The 26,360-nt window shown below is 48.9% G+C and overlaps 1 protein-coding gene across 2 annotated transcripts in view; it reads right to left on the reverse strand.

Moving 5' to 3' along the window:
• Nucleotides 1-12,096: 12,096 nt before the first annotated feature.
• Nucleotides 12,097-26,360, reverse strand: part of ADCY9 (adenylate cyclase 9) — a 157,136-nt gene continuing 142,872 nt past the window's right edge. For both annotated transcript variants that reach the window (XM_045382369.2, XM_045382368.2), the window contains exons 9-11: nucleotides 25,901-26,049; nucleotides 23,354-23,395; nucleotides 12,097-16,384 (exon numbers count right to left, since the gene is read on the reverse strand). In XM_045382369.2, coding sequence (XP_045238304.2) covers nucleotides 15,193-16,384; nucleotides 23,354-23,395; nucleotides 25,901-26,049 — 1,383 coding nt within the window. In that variant the 3' untranslated portion in view covers nucleotides 12,097-15,192. The remainder of the gene's footprint in view (nucleotides 16,385-23,353; nucleotides 23,396-25,900; nucleotides 26,050-26,360) is intronic.

A 26,360-nucleotide genomic window follows, 5' to 3' on the forward strand; every position in this document is an offset into this window, starting at 1 on the left:
CCCCACCTCTAGCTTTGGAGTGGGACGAGGAGGAGAAGCAATTTGTTCAGGAGCAGAGAAAGTTCACTTGGCTGTGACTCATCGCGTCTCCATCGGGAGTCTTCGGCGGGTCCATGATCATCGGACACGTTCATGATCCGTCCTCAGGCCCTGCCTGTGCAGCGTGTGCGGAGGCCAAGGAGTTACTGGCAGAAAAGCAAGAGCGGAATGAGCTTGCGTACTTGAAGACTGTGGCCGTCTGCCAACATCTCCTTCAAATATGAACATTCTCATTTTCGCTCTCGAAGTTTTTGTCAGGTTTATTGCAAATGCAAGGGTGGTGAGCAGACAGAAACAAAATGGTATTTGCCGAGCTGGAAGAACTGTTTTCTCAACCATTTCTCAAGAGCATGCAAGTAGACGTGCACTTTCCTGGGTGACATCAGGCTCTCCATGGGGATTTTAATCCAAATCAGATATGGCCTTGTTTTAAGACGGACCGTCTTGGGTCTCATGGTGTGAGTGTTCATAAGTACACGTCCATCCAGTACATGGTGAAGACTGTTGTAAACCACCCCTGGAAACACATACAAGACAGATGGGCATGCAGTTCACAGGATCGTGCAGAATTCTAATGAATTTCATTGGCATCAAATGTTACGTTCCTGTAAACTGAGAGCCATGAAATTAGAATGAGTGCCTAAAAGTGACTCATTTAATTGAAGAAACGTCTCAGAATCATAAATTGGTAAATCAAAATTGGTAAAACTAGTATCCTTCAAAAAAAATTGAGAATGATGTCCCTAATTGTTTTTTTTTTTTTGAGACAGTTTCACTCTTGTTGCCCAGGCTAGAGTGCAGTGGCGCGATCTTGGGTCACTGCAACCTCCACCTCCTGGGTTCAGGTGATTGTCCTGCCTCAGTCTCCCGAGTCACTGGAATTAACTCCCAGCTAATTTTTGTTATTTTTAGTAAAGACGGCCAGACTGGTCTCAAACTCCTGGCCTCAAGCAGTCTTCCTGCCTTGGCCTCCCAAAGTGCTGGGATTACAGGCATAATCCACTGTGCCCGGCTGGGATGACTATTTTAATCTCAGGAGAGCCATCTGGGTCCCTTCCAGGGCACAATTCTATTTAAGGATATACTTTCTTATTTTTACACAAACTTGATAACTGGATAAAAGAAAAGACCAGCTTTTTTTTTTTTTTTGCATGGATCAAAAAATGTAGCCAGAAGAACATTTTTTTTTTTTTTGAGACGGAATGTCGCTGTGTTGCCCAGGCTGGAGTGCAGTGGCCTGATCTTGGCTCACTGCAAGCTCCGCCTCCCAGGTTCATGCCATTCTCCTGCCTCAGCCTCCCAAGTAGCTGGGACTACAGGCACCCGCCAACACGCCCGGTTAATTTTTGTATTTTTTTTTTTTTTAGTAAGAGACGGGGTTTCACTGTGTTAGCCAGGATGGTCTCGATTTCCTGACCTTGTGATCTGCCAGCCTCAGCCTCCCAGAGTGCTGGGATTATAGGCGTGAGCCACTGCGCCTGGCCCATAAGAGCATTTGTTAATATGCACGTCTAAAATCATTCTTCCCACCTTCCTGTGAAGCACAAAGTGGTAAAGAGAGCAAGAATTTTATTTCTAAACAGTTGAGCTGAAATTAAAAAAGCAACAACAACAAAAACCCAAAAGCCCATTCTCCTCCCAGCGGAAGTACAACTTCTCTTTGTATTCTGTTACTAATCTGCTTCACACACCTGTTCACCCAACAACAGCCAACAAAAGTCAAACTCAGAGTCAAGAGTTGTACACATCACAGTTTGTGCTGGAAATCTGATCCAAGCACGTGGACAAACTTTCTATGATTCCTGGTGCCTAAGCTTGGCGGCTTGTTTTCAGCGTATTCTTAAAAACCTAGGAAATTGGCAATCACACTTCTAAGTTAAAAGATTGGGAAATCAGGCCAGTGAATAAATACTTACATTGGATCTGCACTATTGATGAAAAATAAAAAATCACTGGAGAAAAATGAGCCCCTTTCTTCTATTTTTGCTCAAAGTAGTCCAAAGAAAACAAGTGTTGGTTCACTCCTGCCTGTGAGCTCAGTGTTGAACAAACTCCAGCAAAATCACAGAGAAAGTTGGAACCAGATTTGCAGCGCTGTATCTCACACGTTTCTTCTTCTTTTTTTTTTAAGAGATAGCGTCTCACTCTATTGCCCAGGCCGGAGCGCAGCGGCACAGTCACAGTTCACCGCAGTCTCGAACTCCTGGGCTCAAGCGATTCTCCTGCCTCAGTCTTCTGAATAGCTGGTATATATTCCAGCACCACCACCCCCAGCTGCTTTTATATTATTTGTAGAAATGGGGTCTCACTATGTTGCCCAGGGTGGAGTGCAGTGGCACGATCATAGCTCACTGCAGCCTCCAACTCCTGTTGCCAATGTTGGTCCCAAACTCCTGGGCTGAAGTGATCCTCCCACTTTGGCCTCCTAAATCACTGGGATTATAGACGTGAACCACCGCACCTGCCCCAGGTTCTTAAAAAGGGGTCTCCTTAAAAAGGATGCTTCGGCTGGGTGCGATGGCTCACGTCTGTAATCCCAGCACTTTGGGAGGCCGAGACGGGTGAATCACGAGGCCAGGAGATCGAGACCATCCTGGCTAATGCGGTGAAACCCCGTCTCTACTAAAAAATACAAAAAATTAGCCGGGCGAGGTGGCGGGCGCCTGTAGTCCCAGCTACTCGGGAGGCTGAGGCAGGAGAATGGCGTAAACCCGGGAGGCGGAGCTTGCAGTGAGCTGAGATCCCGCCACTGCACCCCAGCCTGGGTGACAGAGCAAGACTCCGTCTCAACAACAACAACAAAAAAGGATGCTTCACCTTCCTTTTTGGTGTGAGGGAGATAGACCGTCAGGGAGAGGGCACTTTGTTCCTCTAATTGCCTTTCTGCAGAGATTCCCGCTCAAGGAACGGGATGCCTAAACCTCAGTCCCCAGTGGCATTCAAGGCTGCTCGCAGCCACAGGGCGTGTTCTGGCCAATCCTGTTCGAGCAAGGGGAGCTGACGGTGCCCCAGCACAGGCAGGCTGCACAGAGCCGCAGCCCGTTCTTCCTGGAAGCGCCTGCGTCAGAGCCAAGGACAGGCCACCTAGTAGTAGTGCCCCTGGAGCCTGGTGCTTGGCTTGGTAGATTAAAATGCAACAACTGGCCAGGCGTGGTGGCTCACGCCTGTAATCCCAGCACTTTGGGAGGCCGAGGTGGGTGGATCACCTGAGGTCAGGAGATCGAGACCATCCTGGCTAACACGGTGAAACCCCGTCTCTATTAAAAAATACAAAAAAATTAGCTGGGTGTGGTGGAGGGCGCCTGTAGTCTCAGCTACTCAGGAGGCTGAGGCAGGAGAATGGCATGAACCTGGGAAGCGGAGCTTGCAGTGAGCCGAGATCGCGCCACTGCACTCCAGCCTGGGCGACAGAGCGAGACTCTGCCTCATTAAAAAAAAAAAAAAAAAAAAAAAAAAAAAAAAAGCAATAACCAGGCGGGGCACAGCAGCTCACGCCTGTAATCCCAGCACTTTGGGAGGCTGAGGCGGGCGGATCACAAGGTCAGGAGTTCGAGGCCAGCCTGGCCAACATGGTGAAACCCCATCTCTACTAAAAATACAAAAATTAGCTGGGCGTGGTGGCACATGCCTATAGTCCCAGCTACTTGGGAGGCTGAGGCAGGAGAATCACTTGAACCTGGGAGGCAGAGGTGCAGTGAGCCAAGATCACATCACCGCATTCCAGCCTGGGCGACACAGAGAGACTCCGTCTCAAAAAATATATATGTATTTCACAGATACAGTCCTTCCTGGTTTTGGTTACTGACGGAGCATAAGCAAGTTTTAATTTTTTCAAGTTTACAATTAAGCTCCTGAACAGCAACTCTCTTGCCGTGAACTGAAGGGAAAGTTGACGTCTCCCCTCTCCACAGGGTTTTTGTCTTCTGGATAAAAGAAGAAGGTTGGAGGGGAGGAAAGAAAGAAAAAACGAGCAATTTCTAGAATACATGATGATTAAGAAAAAACTATCCATGCTTTTGGAATGGACAGATACTTTAAAATCTGTGATTTCCTTATTTTTTGACTAGCAAGGTGCCATGCCCACAGGTAGGAAGCTTCAGCCAGTGTGTGTGGAAAAAGTGCCAGTTTTGGGATATGACGGACAAGTCAGAAGCCTGCTTGAACCGCTGTCACCCCTTTGCAGCCATCCAACACCACGAACAGCAAAAACCTCAGGTCCTGGCAACCCATCGGGACAAAGTGACCATCAACATGGGGAGGTTGCTGTCAGAGCCGTGTCACAGCTCTTACGCCTCCCAGAATTGCTTTTGGTGTGAGGATTGCTGCATGGGTTGAGAAAATGGAATTTGATTGTAATAACTGGATCATCTCAGGGATGGCTAAATCCTAAAAAGCCTATAAAGCGTGAAACTGACTCAGGATTTCACAGAGGATGTTAAGGTTCTGATTTTTCCACTTGGCGCTCATCTGGGTGTTATTATCAGCACTTTGGTTTAATGCTGCAGGGTGAGGAGGATGTGCCCAGAAGCCCCACTGCTGCACCCCGTCCGATGGCTTCTGACATGCAGAGCTGCAGGATGGGGGTTGCCGAGCTGGCCGGGGCAGGCTGGGAGCTGAGCTCTGCAGACACTGGGTGCTGGTGAACAACGATGCTTCCACATCCACTCTTCTGGGCATTCCCAGTCTGGTTCACTGCTCTGTCCCTCCCCTCCCCTCCCCTCCCCTTCCCTCCCCTCCCCTCCCCTTTTCTCCCCTCCCCTCCCCTAATTCCCATTGGTGGGATTGGGTGGGGCTCTGTGGGCCCCACACTGGCCTGGGAGCCTGGCATGCTGCTGCTGGGCCAGCCCAGGAGTGAATGGATGAAGTTCCTCTTTCTGAGCTGGGATCAGGCCCAGAACTCCCAGCTCGCAGCTTGGGCAGCTGCCTGGTGCTGAAACCAGAAGGGACCTCTGGGACTTAGTGGCAGCTTACGGGGAATGGCTAGGAGTGTCTCCCTCTGGGCCAGTGTGTAAGGTCCAGACCAGGAAAAGCGTCAGAAACGGAACCCGAGGTTCACCAAGAAGCCAAGGGGGCAGGCTGGGGGGCAGGCTGAGGGCCAGCATCGCAGGTTGATGCTGGGAGGTTGCTGCCTGTGGCAGTAAGGAAAGGAAGAGGCCGTCTCAGAACACACGCAACACTGCCGTCCACACAGGGGAGCTCTTGGCAGGAGCCATCCACAGGGATGACTGCTGTGGACACGGATGGGGAGGTCCTGTGTGTGAGGCAGTGACAGCCATTGGTTGGGAACACAGTTTTGGAGTTTTGTTACCTATCCCAAGGTAGAGGCCGAGGGGACACACATACATGTCATGCCACAAGGTTAGCGTATTAGAACATGCTAGATTTTCTCTCAAAGCATGCAGGTCTGAGGCTGTCATCATTCTGCCAATAAAACAGACAGGTGAATGAAGAGACGGGAAACTGGGAAATGAGGAGCTGAAAAGGAGAGAAAGTGGTCGCTGGTGCTGGCTGTGTAAGAAAAGTAAATAGTGACCCAGAAGAATTGGGGTCACTGTCTGATTCATACAATAAAATCACTTTGTCTCATTTGAAATATTTTAGGAAAAAGGCATGCTTTTATCCAAAATTATCTGGAAAATTGCCTCAGATGTCTCTCATTAAAAAAAAAAAAGTAGGCCGGGCGCGGTGGCTCAAGCCTGTAATCCCAGCACTTTGGGAGGCCGAGACGGGTGGATCACAAGGTCAGGAGATCGAGACCATCCTGGCTAACATGGTGAAACCCCGTCTCTACTAAGAATACAAAAAACTAGCCGGGCGAGGTGACGGGCGCCTGTAGTCCCAGCTACTCGGGAGGCTGAGGCAGGAGAATGGCGAGGCAGAGCTTGCAGTGAGCTGAGATCCGGCCACTGCACTCCAGCCTGGGCGACAGAGCGAGACTCCGTCTCAAAAAAAAAAAAAAAAGAAAAAAGAAAAAGAAAAGGAGGAAGGAAAAGAAACTGTTTGGATGTAGCAGCGTGCTCTGTTTCTGGCTCTGCAACCAGCAGAAAGACTGCGGTCAATGAAACTCAGGTTAGAACCTGAGCTTTCTAACCTGTTAAACAGAAAAGGCTTCTGCCAGCACTTCAGTGGGGCATCGTGAAGCCAGATGAGGCTCCAGGGGTTTTGAGCTCATTGGCAGAAAAGCATCGCATAACAGGAGACTACCTTCCAGGCAGGGGCATATTTGCAAATGTGAAAACAGAATTTACAGGTGGAAAAGTCATTCTCTTGAAGTCAAAGCCGTGCCTGATGATCTTGTTGCTGAACATTTATCTATATTCCTAGAGTCAGGGAGGGAGGACGATGGCCGAATGGGGGTGGAGGCCACAGGTGGAGTGGAGAACCCTGGCATCCTGGAGCTTGAGAAAGGCAGGTGTGTCCCTGGAGAGGAATAAGTGTCCTAGAGACTCAGAACCAAAGGTGGAGCTGGGCTGAGCTGAGACCCGGGAGTTCCCACAGGCCAGTTCTGGAGGAGACAGAGAAGGCTAAAAAGCCACGGAGACTACGGGATGGAGTGCCTGGGAGGGCAGGGCTGGGGAGCAGTTCAGGTGTGTCTTGGCACAAGCAAGTCTGTGCCCCCGGGCATCCGGAGCAGAGCGGGGTGTCAGGGCGGGGCGGGGGTGCATTTTGCTCCTCTCTCCCTGAACCCGTTCACATCCTTCTTGATCCTGTTTGCGTTCTCCCAGAATCACACGCACAAATCCAGACTCTTTCTGGTCCCGTTCATCTCCCTCCCATCCTAGAGGGCACGGATTTTGTTTGATGAGAAAATAAAGAAGGTCAGAGGGAGACTGGACACAGAAAGAGCAGCTCTCGGGAAGGCTGCTGGAGGCCGAGCCAGCGCTGCCTCCACTGTGCCTGGGCTGGGGGTGATTGGCAGAGATGAGTGGGTCCCCAACCATCAGCTCTTCCCTCAAAGAGCAGCGGGGGCCCTGCGGGAGGGTACACTACCCTGAAAGGCTCTCACCAGCCAACCCAAGCCAGTGTTTGTTCTGCCTGGCTCTGGGACCCTCCTGCCGGGACCCCAAACACTGCTGGGGGAAGAGTTTTAAAAATAAAATGGATGGGCCGTGGTGGCTCACGCCTGTAATCCCAGCACTTTGGGAGGCCGAGACCGGGTGGATCACGAGGTCAGGAGATCGAGACCATCCTGGCTAACACGGTTAAACCCCATCTCTATTAAAAATACAAAAAGCCAGCGTGGTGGTGGGCACCTGTAGTCCCAGCTACTCGGGAGGCTGAGGCAGGAGAACGACGTGAACCCGGGAGGCAGAGCTTGCAGTGAGCTGAGATCGTGCCACTGCACTCCAGCCTGGATGACAGAGCAAGAATCTGTCTCAAAAAAAATAAAAAAATAAAAATAAAATGGATGGGCCGGGCACAGTGGCTCACGCCTGTAATCTCAGCACTCTGGTAGGCTGAGGCAGGCGGATCACCTGAGATCAGCAGTTCAAGACCAGCCTGGCCATGGTGAAACCCCGTCTCTACTAAAAATACAAAAAATTAGCCAGGTGTGGTGGTGCACACCTGTAATCCCAGTTACTTGGGAGGCTGAGGCGGAGAATCGCTTGAACCTGGGAGGCAGAGGATGCAGTGAGCCGAGATTGCACCATTGCACGCCGGCCTGGGCAACAAGAGTGAAACTCTGTCTCAAAAAAAAAAAAAAAAAAAAGATCATCTTATGGGCAGCAGCTGGAATGAGCTCCTTCATGGAGGAACAAACACAGAAGTGGTGCAGTTGTTTTCTCTGAATCTTTCTCGTCGGTTACTTTTTTTTTTTTTTTGAGAGTCTCCCTCTGTCGCCCAGAGTGCAGTGGTGCAATCCTGGCTCACTGCAACCTCTGCCTCCTGGGTTCAAGTGATTCTCGTGCCTTAGCCTCCCAAGTAGCTGGGACCACAGGCGCGCATCACCACGCCTGGCTGATTTGATTTTTGTACTTTTAGTAGAGACAGGGTTTCACCATGTTGGCCAGGCTGGTCTTGAGCTCCTGACCTCAGGTGATCCTCCCACCTCGGCCTCCCAAAGTGCTGGGACTACAGACGGGAGCCACCGTGCCCGGCCTCGGTTGCTTTTTATTCAGAGTTTGAATTCTCCATAAAGCCATGGACAAGAAAATCATCTCGCATGCATTAGGGTTGACACTGAGAGCCCTATTTACAAATGTCGGCCAGGCATGGTGGCTCACGCCTGTAGTCCCAGCACTTTGGGAGGCTGAGGTGGGTGGATCACTTGAGCCCAGGAGTTTGAGACCAGCCTGAGCAACATGGTGACCCATCTCCACAAAAAATACAAAAACTAGCAGGGCATAGTGGCGTGCACTTGTAGTCCCAGCTACCTGGGATGCAGAGATAGGAGGATCGCTTGAGCCCGGGGAGGTTGAGGCTTCCGTGAGCTGTGATTGAGCCACTGCATTCCAGCTTGGATGACAGAGACTCTAATCTAAAAAAAAAAAAAAAAAAAAAAAAGTCTCTCGATTCCTCGTATCTGGAAAGTCCCTTCAGTTTACTAGTGGAATTCATAGTGGTAACGCCACCGGGAAAAGCACAGCTTCTAATCACAGCTGTTTCTCAAATGCTCTCATGTATTGCAGCAAATTTAACAACCTAGGTAAATTAAAAAACCTAAGTAAAGGGAGTTTAGGGCATTATTTGGCACACAATAGGCACTTAACGAATACTGGCTGGATGTTACTTATCTGTTGGAAATAATTCAACTAACATTGTGTGTACTGAAATGTTTTTTAAGCAGCTCTTCAAATATATTTAGATAACTCACACATTAAATTCTAAAATATAATTTTGATTAAAAATGCATGTATCAAGGCTGGGCACAGTGGCTCATGGCTGTAATCCTAGCACTCTGGGAGGCTGAGACGGGTGGATCACCTGAAGTCAGGAGTTCGAGACCAGCCTGGCCAACATGGTGAAACCCCATCTCTATTAAAAAAACAAAATGTATCTGGGTGTGGTGGCACATGCCTGTAATCCCAGCTACTCAGGAGGCTGAGGCAGGAGAATTGTTTGAACCCAGGAGGTGCAGGTTGTGGTGAGCTGAGATCGTGCCACTGCACTCCAGCCTAGGCAACAGAGTGAGGCTTTGTCTCAAAAAAATAAATAAATAAAATAAAAATGCATGTATCAATGAGTAGTATTAACATGCCGAATCAGGTTTCCAACGGGGAGTCCAGAACGCTAGGAAACCTCATCTGCAGAGAGTTGAAATGAAAAGTCATCCTTTCTCTGGTTGCTGTGGATTAGGGGCACTTTATTTGCATTCGTGGACTCCTGAAATTATATATAAAACCAAAAGATTTGGCCGGGCATGGTGGCTCATGCCTGTAATCCCAGCACTTTGGGAAGCTGAGGCAGGCGGATCCCCTGAGGTCTGGAGTTCGAGACCAGCCTGGCTAACATGGTGAAACCCCGTCTCTACTAAAAATATAAAAGTTAGCCGGGAGTGGTGGCACGAGTGTATAGTCCCAGCTACTAGGGAAACTGAGGCAGGGGAATCACTTGAACCTGGGAGGCGGAGGTTGCAGTGAGCTGAGATCGCACCACTGCACTCCAGCCTGGGCGAGAGAGCCAGACTCTGTCTCAAAAACAAAACAAAACAAAACAAAGAAAGAAAAAAAATCGAGTTGTTTTTACGTGTATTTTTTCTGGACAAAGGAAGCATAACCTTCATCAAATTATCAAAGCCTTTGTGAGCCAAACCTCTCTCACTGAAAAAAAAAAAAAAAAAAAAAACCAATTAAGAATCCCTGCTGTTGAATGAGATTCTAACAGGCACGTGGATTACTTAATTCACATCTCCTTCAGACTTTCAGGCCCAGCAGGGATACAGAATTCCCTAAGCTTAAATTACTCTAATATTCTAAACGACTCTTTAGAGTCATGTTATTTAAAAAACAACTTGTACAAAGGAACTTTGTATAAAAATAGATACTTGGGAAGATTTTAAATGTACACGTCCATCGCGTGCAAGTGTGTACTTTTTCTTGATTGCTTCCTCTTGGCTTTCTCCAGTTAGTTTCACTCTCCGAGTACGTGGGATCTATTCCAGGTGGCCACGGCAATAGATTCCCACAGCGGGGAAAGGCAACATGTGAACAAGATTTCAGACGAAAGAGAAACCGCAAATGATCAGTTCTGGGGCTGCTTGCAAAAATTAGAGGCTGCCTTTCTTGGTTGTTTGAGAAATCCTCTAAGTTCCTGGGTGCCCCTTCCAGTAGAAAGACCCACGTTTTGGCCGGGCACGGTGGCTCACGCCTGTAATCCCAGCACTTTGGGAGGCTGAGGAGGACGGATCACTTGAATCCAGGAGTTTGAGACCAGCCTGGCCAACATGGCAAGACCCCGTCTCTGCAAAAAACACAAAAATTAGCTGGGCATGGTGTTGCGCACCTATAGTCCCAGCTACTCAGGAGGCTGAGGTGGGAGGATCACCTGAGCTCGGGGAGGTCAAGGCTGCACTGAGCCCTGATGGTCACTGCACTCCGGCCTGGGTGACAAAATGAGACCCTGTCTCCAAAAAAACCAACCAAACAAAACCTCTATTCTTACAAGACCCTCAAGGCAGCAAAGACGGTTATTCCCTAAACTGGGAAGGTGGCCAGGGAGGCCTTCAGTGACGACTCGGAGGAGAGTGACCTCATCCAACAGCCCGGGCTTCAGCAGAGGATCACCTGGAGGCTGCACCCCCGCAAGTCCGTGAGCAACCACCGGAATCCGTGAATTCAGCTCCCTTTGCGGAGTCTACAAGAGAATCTTTGTGCCCTGAAGTTGGTCATAAATACTTAACTCACGAGGCCGGGCACAGTGGCTCACACCTGTAATCCCCGCAGTTTGGGAGGCTGAGGCACACAGATCACTTGAGGCCAGGAGTTCGAGACCGGTCTGGCCAACATGGTGAAACCCTGTCTCTACTAAAAAAAAAAAAAAAATTACCCGGGTGTGATGGTGGGTGCCTATAATCCCAGCTGCTAGGGAGGCTGAGGCACGAGAATTGCTTGAACCCAGGAGGCAGAGGTTGCAGTGAGCTGAGATTGCACCACTGCACTCCAGCCTGGGTGACAGAGCGAGACTCTAAATAAATAAATAAATAAATAAACTCATCAGGAAAACCCCTACAGGGGAAGTGGCTCTAACCCCTAGAAGGTCCATAGTTTGGCCTCAGATTTGGGAGTGTGGTGAACTCACAAGAGGCACAGAAAATGGCATGCGTGTTTTTCTGGGAAAAGGCTGTGTGACTTTAAGCAGATTCTGAAGTGGCACTGTGACTTCCTTAAAACCCGGGGGACCCCAGTGATCTGTGTACCTGAAATCACTCTTTCCTATTCAGAAAACCTACTTTTTTTTTTTTTTGAGACGGAGTCTCGCTCTGCTGCCCAGGCTGGAGTGCAGTGGCCGGATCTCAGCTCACTGCAAGCTCCGCCTCCCAGGTTTAGGCCATTCTCCTGCCGCAGCCTCCTGAGTAGCTGGGACTACAGGCGCCCGCCACCTCGCCTGGCTAGTTTTTTGTATTTTTAGTAGAGACGGGGTTTCACCGTGTTAGCCAGGATGGTCTCGATCTCCTGACCTCGTGATCCACCAGTCTCGGCCTCCCAAAGTGCTGGGATTACAGGCTTGAGCCACCGCGCCCGGCCAGAAAACCTACTTTTTTTCTCTTCCCCCTCAATTCCTTCTCTAAAGATGTTGCAGAAAACGATTGAGAAGGCCTGACAGGGAAAATCTCACAAGCAGAACTTGTCCTGCAACCTTATTTTTATGGTTTAAAAAATTCTGTGTAAAAATACTTGTCAACTCAAGTTAACTGCAGCAAATATATCCAATTAAAAAAATAACACACACACACACAGGGTTTTTTACTTGCCCTGTTTCTGAAGTCATGATGTGAAGGCAAGGCAAACCCACCCAGGCAGCCACAGATCGCAGGAAACACGAGACGTCCCAGGAAGACGGCCCTCCTCCCTGAAGCAGTGCTCATCTTTTCCATAAGAAAATACCAGGCACCAAATATTTAAATTTTAGAATATTTTAATGTCCATTTCTTCAGTGAATGCATTTTGAAATTATTGGAATTAACAATTTAAAAAGAGCAGATCAAAGGAAATATGGAAAATGCAAACAGTCGGTTCTTGCTAATTCAATTTCAGATTCTAGGCATGATGTGATTTTCCAAACAACCAATTAAAAAAAAAAAAAAAACTCCTTACCTCGTAAATCTAGAAATTCAAATGCAGACGTGTCTTTGGAAACTACAAATGATTGCAGCCCATGTAACAGGAAGCACGCGGCCTTTGGCTCTCCGGACCGTGTGCAAATGTGCAGGTGGGACCCCGCGGGTGACGTCAGTGTGGATAGAGTCACAGGTGTGGCAGAGCCTGTGGGACTCTCAAGCTATTCGAGGGTTTTGTAACTGATGCTCTACATTTGTTTGCATTGGATAAAATTGTGTGTGCTTGTTTACCATATATCTATATGGATATATAATTCCATCTGAGCTGGGGCTGAGAAAATAGCAATTGCAACTCAAAGCAACTATTTACACACATTCAATGCTGAAGTATTGCTTCCTGCCCTAAGTTCCTAAGAGGTATTGCCACCCTGAAGCATGACCCATGCCGTCAGCAGCCCTCGTGCCAGCTGCTTAGAAACTCGTGTCTCCAGCACGACGTGCTCACTGCCAACAGACGGAGATGCACGGCGTTTCTGCCGCAGAGACTCCGCGGTTCTGCACTGAGGTATGCTTCGGAGCAGGGGATGGGGAGGACCCGAGGGGCTTCGTGGCCCAGAGAGAACGTCTGCACTGGCTGGTTAGGAAGGCTCAGGGTGTTTTTAAAGACAACGTTAAGCTCTGGGTGAGTTTGCACGGGGCTGAACCAGACTCCACTTTGCAGCTCCTTGGGTTCCCGGGCTGAGGAATCACAAAGACCTTTGTGGTAGGGGAAGGAAAAGGGCGTGATGGGGAAGAAGTGTGTGCAGAGAAAAACTTTGCAGAGCATGTTCTGAGCGAGACAGCAAGGACATGAGCAAACGCCCAGCCCCTCAAAGCTACACAGCCCAGAGGGGAAAGGGGTCGGGAGGACATTCAAATACACACCTTAATACTGATGCAGAAAGAGCTTCATGTGACCACAATCCCCACGAACAAGGAAAGTATCAGGTAGTGTTTTTTAAGGAAAAAAAAAATCTGCCGTGTTTCATAATATACATTCTTTAGAAGCAAGAGGTATTGTCACAACCACCCTTTCTTCGGTATTGGAAGACCAGCAAACTGACAGTCACACCTGATGGAAAACCTTACAGCTAACGGGGGTGCCCTGGACCCCCTGGACGGCGGGACCCCGGCTCCGGCTGTCCTGCTGGGTGGCCGTCCCGGGCACCGCCCCTGGAGAGGCGGCGGGTCAGAATCGTGACTTCTTCATGCCGGAGATGAGGGCAATCTGTATCTCTTTGGGGAGGAGGAGTGATGATGGGGACTGATGCGGTGTGAGAATGAGACAGTGAGATTTGACAGCGGAAAGCAAAATGCATAGGGACATCGGACAAGAATGACAAGGAGCGCGCCCAGGGCCTCATCGGCGTCGCCGGGTCCCCTGAAAGAGTGGCTACGACTCCAACTGGACAACTCGGGCGAGTTCACTTCCACATAAACTTCAGACTCAATGCGGCAAAACATAATCAGACAGGACCAGCAGCTGAGCGCCCGGAGGGAGCTCCCCTGGGTCTCTCACGCCACCCTCGGGATTCCGCCCCCCACAAACCCCGCGTTTGCATCCAGTTGACTCTGTCCCTAGATACGGTGTGAGAACTCCGTCTCAGAGGCTGGAATTCGCTCCCCGGATTAAATCCGGCCACAGACAGGCCTGTGCCGTCTGACAGCGGGAGGGAGCCAAGAAACTTCCTGAATTTGTGGAAGCCAAGATGGTGCTAGTGCTGCCGGCCCAGACCCCCGTGGTCCTGAGCTGGACCCCGGCAGGGAGGAGCCCCCGTGGGCGGCAGGGGCAGCTGCTGGGCTTCTACTCCCCTAGCCTCAGAATCGCACTGGCCATGCTTTGGGGTCTCTCTCAGACCCCTCTTGGGGTGGGGAGGTTGGGGGTGGCCCCAGGTGGCCAAAACACAAAAGAGACCTCTGGTTATCTTCCTGGGAACTGCCCTCCCCTGTGGCTACGTCCCCCCACCCTGAGGACCCAGCACCCCTTCCCGGGAGCGCACATGCTTCCGGATAAATAAATAAATAAATAAATGCAACCTCGGATGTGTATTTGGTGTTTCCCTCTCCGATGAGTCAGCTTCCGGGACCAACGCCTCCCCTCCCGACGGGGAGACCCCTTGGGTGGAGGGTCGGGGGTGAGAGGCGGCTCTGAGACCCCAAGGCCTGGCCACATGGGCGTTGTGCCCAGCTGGCATTTGCCGTCTTGGCCTGCATGCATGTGGGGGAGCCCCTGAACCCGCTCAGTGCAGGGAGTGTGGATCACCCACAGCCCACGGGGCCCGGTGCTCCGGGAAAGTGCGGGTGGGCAATGGGGGTGGCAGAGCTGTCCTGATGCTCCCCCTTTGCACCCCCTCTTGGTGGATTACTGGCACTTTATATCAGATTCACGAATGCAAGTGTGTGCGCATGTGTGCTTACATAGAGAGGTCGGGTCGCTGGGGAACACTGCGACGTAGACAGAAACAAAATAAACTCAAAAACAGGGTATTAGCCAGGGAACCGAAAATAGAGTCTCACGGGACGTGGGAAAAAGCAATAAAAATGAGATCTTAACCACAGCTTTTGTTCTAAAAGTCAAATAATACCTAAAGCCATGATCTCCACTGGCGGCCTCTGTCCCAAAACTCGAGGCTGAGGCCAGCCCTGAAGGCACTTGTTCTCCACCACGTGCTGAACGGACGACCCAGAGGCAGCAGGGTTTCCAGGGAATGGGACGAAAGAAATGGATGAAAATGAACCCTGAATAACTGTGATCCACACAGAAGTTAGGGCTGAAATGACCACATAACACCACGTCCAGGGAGGGAAACTGTGGCACTTTGAAAGCACAACAGCCAAATACAAAGATTATTGTGTTTCGACAAACAGAGCACCTCGGGCAGCGGGTGGGCGCCACCTCACACACTCTTTGAAACGTTGAGCTTGGTGAGTTCGTTGGCTTCTTCTACTCCTGTTTCGTCACAGTCGTCTTTCTCTATGGCTCTGCCAAATCGACCCCTTTCTTCGGCTTTGACGGGCTCTTTCCAGGGTCTCTTGGGGGACAGGTGGGCGTCCTTGGCCTGCGTGCTGCTCTCAGAACCCAGAGATGTCTTGTCCACATACTGGACAGAAGGCACCAGGTTGGCAATCTCGTCTGTGGGAGACCGTCCGATGCTGCCATCCACCTGGACGCGGATGTCTGGGGAGATGGACAGCTGGTGCTGCGGGAAGACCCCGTGGTCCGTGCACTTTGGGTACAAGTAGGTTTTCATCTGGCCTTTCCCCTTGACGTTCACGGTCCCTCTGTAGTCGAAGTCGTAGCCCATCTTGCTCAAGACGCGGTAGCTCTCTTCGCTCACCTGGATGCGGCACTCCACGCCGGTGGTGTCCATCCTGCTGGCGATGTTGACGGTGTCTCCCCAGATGTCGTACAGCAGCTTGGTGGTGCCGATGACCCCGGCCGTGAGGGGCCCGTGGTTGAAGCCGACGCGGAGCTTGAAGTTGAACCACAGCATGTTGCTGTTGAAGTCGTCCACCACACGCATCATCTCCTTGGCGAACTCGAACAGGATCTGCAGATGCTCCTGTGGGTGGCCGCCATCCTGGGCCTGTGCGGTGTTCAGCCCCGACGCCGCCATGTACGTGGCTCCGATGGTCTTGATCTTCTCAATGCTGCTGTAGTCCGGCTTGCTTAGGAGCTCATCGAAGTCCCCGATGAGCTCGTTGAGGACCCGGTAGCACTCCTTGCCACCCTCGTAGTTCTCCTCGTAGAACTCGCTGAAGTTGACGATGCTGGCAAAGATCACCCCTCCGCTGTCGTGGTTCTTGGAGTAGGTCTGGGACACCTTCAGCTGCTCAGCCACGTGGTAGGGGATGATGTTTCTCAGCAGCCAGTCCGCCTGATCCCGCATGCTCTGGATCTTGGTGCGGTGAAGATCCGCTTCCACGTCCCCGTGGTAGTGGAGACGGTAGCTGACTTCGAATTCGCGATTCAGGAACCAGACCAACAAGAGCAGGAGAAAGAAGACGAGAACCACCTCCTGGCCGATGAGGCTGGCCGGCCGCCGGAGGTCACGTGGCACTGAGCTATTGCACGGGTTCCTCTCGGAACTGGAGAGCAAAGACACGGGAAAGGGAGAGGTTACTGCTCGGTGCTTCCAAGTTCAGAACAGCCCCGCTAGCTATGCAAAGCGTTGTTGAGTCCAGGCCTTCAACAACCTGAAGCTGTCAAGCTGCCCATTTCTGGTTCGGGCTGGCTGAAGGTGTGGAGGAATAAAGACTAACTTTTGAAACTGATTTATTTGATTTTCTTAAATAGAGGTGGGGTCTCACCGTGTTGCCCAGGTGGGTCTTGCACTCCTGGGCTCCTCCTGCCTTGGCCTCTGAAAGTGCTGGAATTACAGGCATGCGCTGCTGTGCCCAGCCCTGTAACTAACTTCTTTAAGTGTTTGGTAATTTTTCTTTTCTTTTTTTTTTTTTTTTTAAGAAGTCTTTAGCTTCTTTCAAAAATCTTTTCTTTTCTCTCTCCTTTGTTTTTTTAGAGACATGGTCTCTGCTGTCCAGGCTGGAGTGCAATGGCACAATCATGGCTCACTGCAGCCTTAAACTCCTGGGCTCAAACGATCCTCCTGCCTCAGCCTCCTAAGTAGCTGGGATTACAGGCAGGCACCACCACACCCGGCTCATCAAAAAAAATTTTTTTCTTTGAAGAGACAGGGTCTTGCTGGTTGCCAAGGCTGTACTGAAACTCCTAACTTCAAGCCATCCTCCCACCTTGGCCTTCCAAAGTGCCGGGATTACAGGTTTTAACTGTGCCTGGCCTACCATCTTTTTTTTTTTTTTTTTTTTTTTTTTTTTAAGATTGAGTCTTGCTCTGTTGCCCAGGCTGGAGTGCAGTGGTACGATCTTGGCTCACTGCAACTTCTACTTCCTGAGTTCAAGTGATCCTCCTGCCTCAGCCTCTCTGAGCTGGGACTATAGGCATGTGCCACCATGCCTGGCTAATTTTTGTATTTTTAGTAGAGACAGGGTTTCATCATGTTGGCCAGGCCAGTCTCAAACTGCTGACCTCAAAGTGATCTGCTTGCCTCAGTTCTGGGATGACAGGTGTGAGCCACTGTAGCCGGCTTTTTGCTGAATGAATATTTTGAAAATAAGTTGCTGACATGACACTTCGGCTCTAAATAGTTCAGTATATATCTCCTAAGAATAAGGATGTTTCCCTGTGTAACTACAATATCATCATCATACCCAAGAAATTTAACATTCTCTGACATATTTGGTTCTTATATTTCTTTCTTTCTTTTTTTTTTTTTTTTTTTTTGAGATGGAGTTTTGCTTGTTTACCAGGCTGGAGTGCAATGGCAAGATCTTGGCTCACTACAACCTCTGCCTCCCAGGTTCAAGCGATTCTCCTGCCTCAGCCTCCCGAGTAGCTGAGTTTACAGGCGTGTGCCACCATGCCTGGCTAATTTTGTATTTTTATTAGAGACGGGGTTTCTCCATGTTGGTCAGGCTGATCTCAAACTCCCAACCTCAGGTGACCCGCCCAAGTCAGCCTCCCAAAGTGCTGGGATTACACGCGTGAGCCACCGTGCCTGGCCTTGGTTTTTAGATTTCTAATCCAATAAACCTGTCATTTTACAAACAGCTTTCATGAGTTCTATACTCTCTACCTATTTAAAAAAGTTTGATAAGACACCATTTCCCCGATTCTGGGTTAATTCTTTTTGCCGAAATCACTCAGGACAATGCTAACAGTTTACCCGGTGCTGTTATTTTCTCATGGCTGTGCGGTGTTCTAGCACTCGGAAATTCTGTAATTTAACCAGATTCCTCCTGATGGAACTGGGCCCGAGTCTGTCTTTTTCTACCACAAACCGTGTCACAGGGAATATTCGTCTACTCCTATCTTTGTGCGTATGGAAGTGCTGAGTCATTTTAAATATTGCACATTTGGAATTTCCTTAGAAATTTCCAAATTGCCCTTCTAAACAAGGCTGAACCAGTTTCTGCTCCCCCCCCCTTTTTTTTTGAGAAGGAGTCTCGCTCTGTCACCCAGGTTAAAGTGCAGTGGTGTGATCTCATCTCACCGCAAACTCTGCCTCCTGGGTTCAAGCAACTCTCCTGCCTCAGCCTTCTGCGTAGCTCGGACGACAGGTGCACGCCACCATGCCCAGATTATTGTTATTTTTTGTTTTGGTAGAAACGGGGTTTCACCACGTTGGCTGTGCTGGTCTCAAACTCCTGACCTCAAATGATCTGCCTGCCTTGGCCTCCCAAAGTGCTGGGATTATAGGTGTGAGCCACCACACCTGGCTGAGTAGCATAATTTCTTAAAGTTTGTTTGGAATATATATATATACACATACATATCTACACACACATATATACATATATATATATAAAAATTTTTTTTTTTTTAAGAGACAGGGTCTTTCTCTGTCACCCAAGCTGGACTGCAGTGGTGCGATCCTAGCTCACTGCAGCTTGGACCTCCCAGGCTAAAGCGATCCTCCCGCCTCAGTCTCCAGATTAGCTGGGCCTACAAGCATGCACCACCCCACCTGGCTAATTTTTTGAACATTTTGTAGAGATGAGGCCTTACTATGTTGCCCAGGCTGGTCTCAAAGTCTTGGGTTCAAACAATTCTGCTTCTGCCTCCCCAGTGGGCTGGAATACATTTTTTCCCATTTAAAAATACTACACACTCATCATAGGAAATGTAGAAATAAAACAGAAAAAAAAGATTCCTCCATCGTCCTGCCATCCAGAGGCAATCACTATTAACATTTGTTGAATTGCCTTCTAGTCCTTTTCTTTTTCACAACACCGTGACTGTTCTGTTCACGCAAACGTTGATTTGATGCAATAATGGGCTTGGTCACTACACACTTCTATATGCGATAGGCAGATCCACAGTTTAGACAGCTCCATCACACTGGAAAGCTCAATTCTCTTTCTTTTAGAGACACGCTCTCACCATGTTGCCCAGGCTGGTCTTGAACTCCTGAGCTCAAGCAATCTGTCTGCCTTGGCCTCCCAAAGTGCTGGGATTAAGGGGATGAGCCACCGCACCTGGCCAAAACTCATTTTTTTTTTCCTTGCTCTGTTGCCCTGGCTGGAGTGCAGTGGTGCAATCTTGGCTCACTGCAACCTCCGCCTCCAGGTTCAAGCGATTCTCCTGTCTCAGTCTCCCGAGTAGCTGGGACTACAGGTGTGTGCCACCATGCCTGGCTAATTTTTGTATTTTTAGTAGAAATGGGGTTTCACCATGTTGGCCAGGCTGGTCTCGAACTCCTGACCTCAGGTGATCCACCTGCCTTGGCCTCCCAAAGTGCTGGGATTACAGGCACGAGCCACCATGCCTGGCCAAAAGCTCAATTCTTTAATCAAAGGGTTTAATGAGTTTTACTAACTGTGACTTGGGATATTAAAAAACAATGAGCTTGACGTGTGTGGTCATCATGGTCCTCTGTGAAGCACAACCGCAAAAGCCCTGGCCGTGGGTGGAACAGAACCCCGGGGCTCCATCCTGGCTGGACCGCGGGGGAGTTCCAGCATCTTGGCTAGGCCATGCCATCGTTCTGGGTCTCGGTTTCCTCGCATGTGAGCTGTGAATATGGACTGGAGCATGGCTACCTCCCTTCTGGCCTAAGGTTCTGTGCAGGAAAGGCCTGCCTGCAAAGGTGGTGGCTGGCACCGGGGAGCTGGGATTTGGGGAGGGTTCCTGCCATTCCTTGACAAGAGTGGCTCACGATGCCCACACTGCATAAACAAGGACGTTTACACTGAATACCCACTTTCCTGCTGGAAGTCTGGAATTTACACATGCTAGGCAGAGGCTGCCGCCCTGAACAGCCCCTAAAACAAAGCCTGGACACCGAGTGTTTAATGAGGTTCCCTGGTAGACAGCATGTTACAAGTGTTGTCACCACTCACTGCTGGAGGAAGTAAGCCCATCCCGTGTGACTCCACGAGAAGACTCCTGGAAGCTGGTGCTGGCTTCCTCCAAACATCAACTCAGACACCCTTCCCTTTGCTGATTCTACTTTATGTCTTTTTACTGTAATAAATCACAGCCATGAGAGAGCGGATTGCGGAGTCCGGAGTTGACCCGCGGCTGGTCTTGGGAGCCCTGATACGACTTCTCTGACTCAATGCCTATGACCAGGAACCAAGAGTCCTCCGCGGGAAGACACCGTGTGCCTCACTGACTCATTTCGCGAACTGTTATTGAAACAAATGACACTACGTACCCTACATCCCAAGTACTAAGCAAAATAACCATTTGTCACAATGATGACTCAAACATATTTCTGTCCAGCTCCTTGAGCACTCTGGTTGGTTTTAAATAGAGCAGGAAGAGAATGTGGACTAGGGGGAAGCTTTTGGGAGCCCGTCTTGTTGGATGAGGAGTTGACCTTTCTTTTGATTTCTCAAAGTGGTGACACCGAGAACAGTCCCCTTCAGGAGCAGGTGTCACCAAGGTCTCACATCCCCGTTACATGCAGGGGGGCGTTTCCAGTCTCTGTGGTGGAAACGGGAGACTGTGTCTGGGCTTCTCAATCGGTTATCGCTTGTGCGGCCTGCTCTAATCTGTGGGAGCCGGAGCCAGCAGCACGGCTGACTCTGGAGATGGGCGCAGGCCAGGCCCCTCCAGGCAGAGGAGGGACAGCTGCACATGGGCTAGTGCCAGAGGGAGAGGGAGGCAGAGCATGGAGTCTGCTTTCCACCTTTGCTTCCAAGGAAGAGAAGTCATCATACACAGGACGTGCACTCAGAAACCAAGGGGGCTGCCTTGCCGCAGAAGGCATCTGTGACAAACAGGTACGAGGGAAGCTTCCCAGCTAGAACCTGCGTTTCCTGTTCTAATACCAAAGGAACAAGGAGCTGATCCTATTCCTAAATTCAAATAGCAAAAGTCCATTTCAAAAAGAAGGATTTTTTTTTTTTTTTTGAGACGGAGTCTTGCTCTGTCCCCCAGGCTGGAGTGCCATGGCGCCATTTCAGCTCACTGCAACCTCTGCCTCCCGGGTTCTAGTGCTTCTCCTGCCTCAGCCTCCTGAGTAGCTGGAATTACAGGCGCCCGCCACCACATCCAGCTAATTTTTGAATTTTTAGTAGGGATGGGGTTTCACAAACATGTTTTCAGGCTGGTGTTGAACTCCTGACCTCAGGTGATCCACCCACTCAGCCTCCCAAAGTGTTGGGATTACAGGTGCGAGCCACCATGCCCGGCTCAAAAAGAGGAATTTCATGTGACTAAATGCAGGAGTGAATTTTTAAGTCATAAATGGAAGTTAGAGTAAAATACAGTGTAATCTATTATCATGGAGAAAAAGGATAGACACATCGAGAAAAACAGAAAGCAAACATCACTTGCAGGGCCAACCAGCCAAATGTGGCTTCGGTGAACACCTTGGTATATTTCAGTGCCATTTAAAATCTACCCTAGGGATGTGGTCAGGTCAGGGGAGAGGGAGTCACCAGCGGTGGGGTTAGGGGACTTCTGGGGTGCTGGTAATGCTTTACTTCTTGGTGTGGGTGGTAGCTAAATGAGAGTGTTCTCTGGTGAAAATGTACTGAGCTATCCTTTTATGATCAGGTATTCTTCTGTGCATACTGACATATACATGAATAAAAGGTTAAAAAAAGGTGCTAGGTGCTTTACTTTTAAATACTACAGCTGTAATCATTACTCATTCATTATAACCTAAGTATTACATCTCATACAAATCTCTACTATATACAAATACCTAGTTGTACCTACAGTACATAATTTCACCTAGTAAATGAAAATCTTACATGTTTTCCGTATTTGCTGCATTTTCACAGTTGTAATATTTGAATAAATGTAGAATCAATTAATTTATTTATTATTGACAACTGCAGTTGCTAACGAATCTTTTTTTTTTTTTTTTTTTTTTTGAGACAGAATCTCACTCTGTTGCCCAGGCTGGAGTGCAGTGGCCAATCTCGGCTCACTGCGACCCCCGCATTCCGGGTTCAAGCAATTCTCATGCCTCAGCCTCCCAAGTAGCTAGGATGACAGGTGCCCCCCCACCACCCCGGCTAATTTTTGTATTTTTAGTAGACATGGGGTTTTGCCATGTTGGCTAGGCTGGTCTTGAAGTCCTGACCTCAGGTGATCCACCCACCTCAGCCTCCCAAAGTGCTGGGATTACAGGCGTGAGCCAGCATGCCTGGCCGTTTTCTTTTTTCTTTTTCTTTTTTTTTTTTGAGACAGAGTCTTGCTGTGACAACCAGGCTGGGGTGCAAGGGCACCATCACAGCTCGATACAGCCTCGAATTCCTGGCCTCAAGCCCACCTTAGCCTCCCGAGTAGCTGGGACTACACGTGCATACCACCACACCTGGCTAATTTTTAAAATTTTTTGCAGAAACAGGATTTTGCTATGTTGTCCAGGCTGGTCTAGAACTCCAGGCATCAAGTAATCTTCCCACCTTGGCCTCCCAAAGTGCTGGGATTATAGGCGTGAGTCCCCACGTCCGGTCTTTTCCTGTCTCTTTGATTTTCTCTCCCTTCCTCTCAAACCTGTCCATCTTCTCTTTGTGGTACTAGTTATTATTTGTAAGCCTGGAAAGTTATCTCAGTTTTAGAGGCTTGAAAACTATTGAATTTTACTTTTTCTAGATTTTATATTATTTAATTTTTATTTCCGACTCTTCGATTTATTTAGAATTTATTCTGATGTTTACAGTAAAGCAAGGTTCAAACATTTAGTATTTTGAATTTCAAGTGAGTTATTTTAAAATATTTTACAAAATAACCTTTCTTTGATTTGCAAGATTTCCTTTGTTGCATGCGAAAGTCTTACATAAAATTACGATGACTTTAATGTCTTATTAAAATAATAAAACAAATTTTATTTTCCCCATTAGACATTATAACTATGATATATTTCAACAAGGAGACACTTTCTAGTTTCTGTTATAAGAATTGCACATATTGTTCATTTTATTCAAGATCCCACTGTTTTCAGGAAGCTTAGAAATGGAGGGGGTAATATAGTCACTCTCGTTTATTCAGACAGAGGCACAATATTAAAAGCTTACCTGAAATTCTGTACTGCGTCAAGGGGCGAAGTTAATACAGAACTGAAATTAAAATGCAGAAAAATGTTATTATAAAGAGCAAAGAAGGCGTTCTACAAGACAACCTGAGGAGTCTGAACAAACTACGTTCCTGTTTTAGACGCGATTGTGACATCGACATAAAGCCACCTGCTTCTACCTCTTCCTTCACGCCTGTGTCTCCCAATGCTGGGGGCAGTTCCCTGGGTAAAGCTGAGTTTATGTCTTTGTTTACCATCCAGCATCCTCTCTATCCTTGTGAGGCTTAGCAACCGTGATGGGATTAGGGGCTCTGAGGGTCTCACGTGGATGGAGGAGTTCTGGGCCGAGGGGAACTTCAACCACCATCCCTACCCCAGATCTGCTACTTGAACTCTGGGCGCAAGGGCGGCAGAGGGGTCCCCCATCACTGTGGCTCTCCAGCTCCAGGTGGAAAAATCCTGCGGCCACAACTAAAGGCCACTGTGAATGCCCGACGAGGGACCTGTGATGGATTTAAAAGGTAACAAGCAGCTTGCTGGATTTCATACTCTCGAGAAAGAGCTTATCGTGACCATCGTTCTAGATGGTCACACCTTCAGAAAAATCCAAGTCTGCTTTATTTTGCTTAATCTATTTGTTAAAGTTTCAAGTACTGAATGACAGTCCTATTTCACATTCCCTTTTTGATCTTAATTTGCAGGGAATTTAAATGTCTTCCATATTGTGATCCTTGAGTAAACCGAGGACGGATGCTCACGCTGCCCATGGCTGGACTGCTTAACCAAAGGTACCCATGCCTACTCCATCTGATACTGACAACATTGCGGCAACTGGAATCATTTTGTGCTTTTGAATTTATTCAAGCAGAGGTCCTTGGCGACAGTAATGCCACTCCAAGGGGGCATTTTGGAAATGCCAGGGGTCCCTCTGGTTCTCTTAATAACTCAGGGAGCCAGAATGTTAAATCTCCTGCAAGGACAAGGAAGAAATATCCCATGTGACTTCAAAATATTCTGTGCACCTAAACCCTCTGTAATTGCAAACAGGCGGTTCTTCAATACACACTAATAGTGAAACATTTTTATAAGCAGTTATAGAAAAAGCCCAGTATTTGGGAGAAGTTTATTACATGAATGGAAGCTTAATGGGTTTAAGATATCACGAAATATTTGAATAAACTGTCTACTGCTTACATCTGCTATCCAAGGTATTACTGTATTTCCAACAACATATTTAGTTGAAAAGGCTTAAAATACCCTGAAACCAGTTGCAAGTGTGCAATAGGCAATTTGGGACTTATTTTTTATTTTTATTTTTGGAGACAAGAGTCTCGCTGTGTCACCCAGGCTGGAGTGCAGTGGCATGATCTCGGTTCACTGCAACCTCCACCTCCCAGGGTCAAGCAATTCTCCTGCCTCAGCCTCCCGAGTAGCTGGGATTACAGGTGCACAATGCCACACCTGGCTAATTTTTTATATTTTTCGTAGAGACAGGGTTTCACCATGTTGCCCAGGCTAGTCTTGAACTCCTGAGCTCAGACAATCCACATGCTTCAGCCTCCCAAAAGTGCTACGATTATATGTGTGAGCACCGTGCCTGGCTGGGACTTATTTTTAAGAAATCAATATATACAGAGGATTTCAAAATAAAAGACCTATGTTCAATGACTGATCATTAATCCTATGTCTCATGACATCATATGGGGAATCGTTTTGACCTATTTATTATTTTTTGTTTGTTTTTGATATGTAGTCTCACTCTTGTCTCCCAGGCTGGAGTGCAGTGGTGCAATCTCAGCTCACTGCAACCTCCGCCTCCTGGGTTCAACCAGTTCTCCTACCTTAGCCTCCCAAGTAGCTAGGATTACAGGTGCTTGCCACCATGCCCGACTAATTTTTGTATTTTTAGTAGAGACGGGGTTTCACCATGTTGGCCAGGCTGGTCTTGAACTCCTGAGCTCAGATGATCTGCCTGCCTCCGCCTCCCAAAGTGCTGGGATTACAGGCGTGAGCCACTGCGCCCAGCCTGACATAATATTTAGAAATGAGGCCCAGGTGACTCGCCAGATCATCCTACATCTTCACTCCTCCTTCCAGGCTGTGACCCGTCCTGGTTCACGAACCCTACCCTACTCAAGGAAAGTCAGCACCAGCTTCCTCTCCACCTTCATGTCCACCTGTACCTCCGCCCTTTCATGGCCTCGACCATCTTCTATGAAATCCTTCAGGCCCCACTTTCTTAGATTTCATCCCATTCATCAGAAGTCACCTCACGCCTGCAATGGCGGCATTATGTTTTCCAGGACGTCTACATTCAAACATCCAGAGTGCTGTTCTAAATGACACTCTTTTTCTTTCTTTTGCGTATTATTCTAAGGGCATCTCGTTAGCTCTTTGACATGATATGTGCTGAAAGCTACTTTGGGTCATGATGGGAAACATCTCTATCTAGACGTGAGAAGCAATGTGCAAATGCAGTCAGGCCCTAAGCGACCTCAGGAAAGGTGGCCACGCACCCTGCTGCCCGCATGCAGTGCCGGCCGCGTACCTGTCTGGGCACAGGGAGACGTAGAGCAGGAGCAGCGGCCCGGCCCCCACAACGGTGGCGAGAGAGGACCTCATCCAGGAGCTGAGCTGGCAGAAGTTACAGTAGTGCACGACGGCAATCAGCGCGGCAGAGCCTGTGAACACTGGGAACTGCAAGAGGGGAAGGGTTAGGACAGCCGCCCAGGGCCCCCCAACCACCACCAGTATACCTGGGCCGCCAAAACATTCACCACTAATCCATGTTTCCTTCTTTTTTTTTTTTTTTTTGAGACAGAGTCTCGCTCTGTCGCCCAGGCTGGAGTGCAGCAGTGCGATCTCAGCTCATTGCAAACTCTGCCTCCCGGGTTCAAGTGATTCCCCTGCCTCAGCCTCCTGAGTAGCTGGGATGACAGGCTCCTGACACCACGCCTGGCTAATTTTTGTAGTTTTAGTAGAGACGGGGTTTCACCATCTCTGGCCAG

Source organism: Macaca fascicularis, chromosome 20, assembly GCF_037993035.2.
Source record: "Macaca fascicularis isolate 582-1 chromosome 20, T2T-MFA8v1.1".
Lineage (NCBI taxonomy): Eukaryota > Metazoa > Chordata > Mammalia > Primates > Cercopithecidae > Macaca > Macaca fascicularis.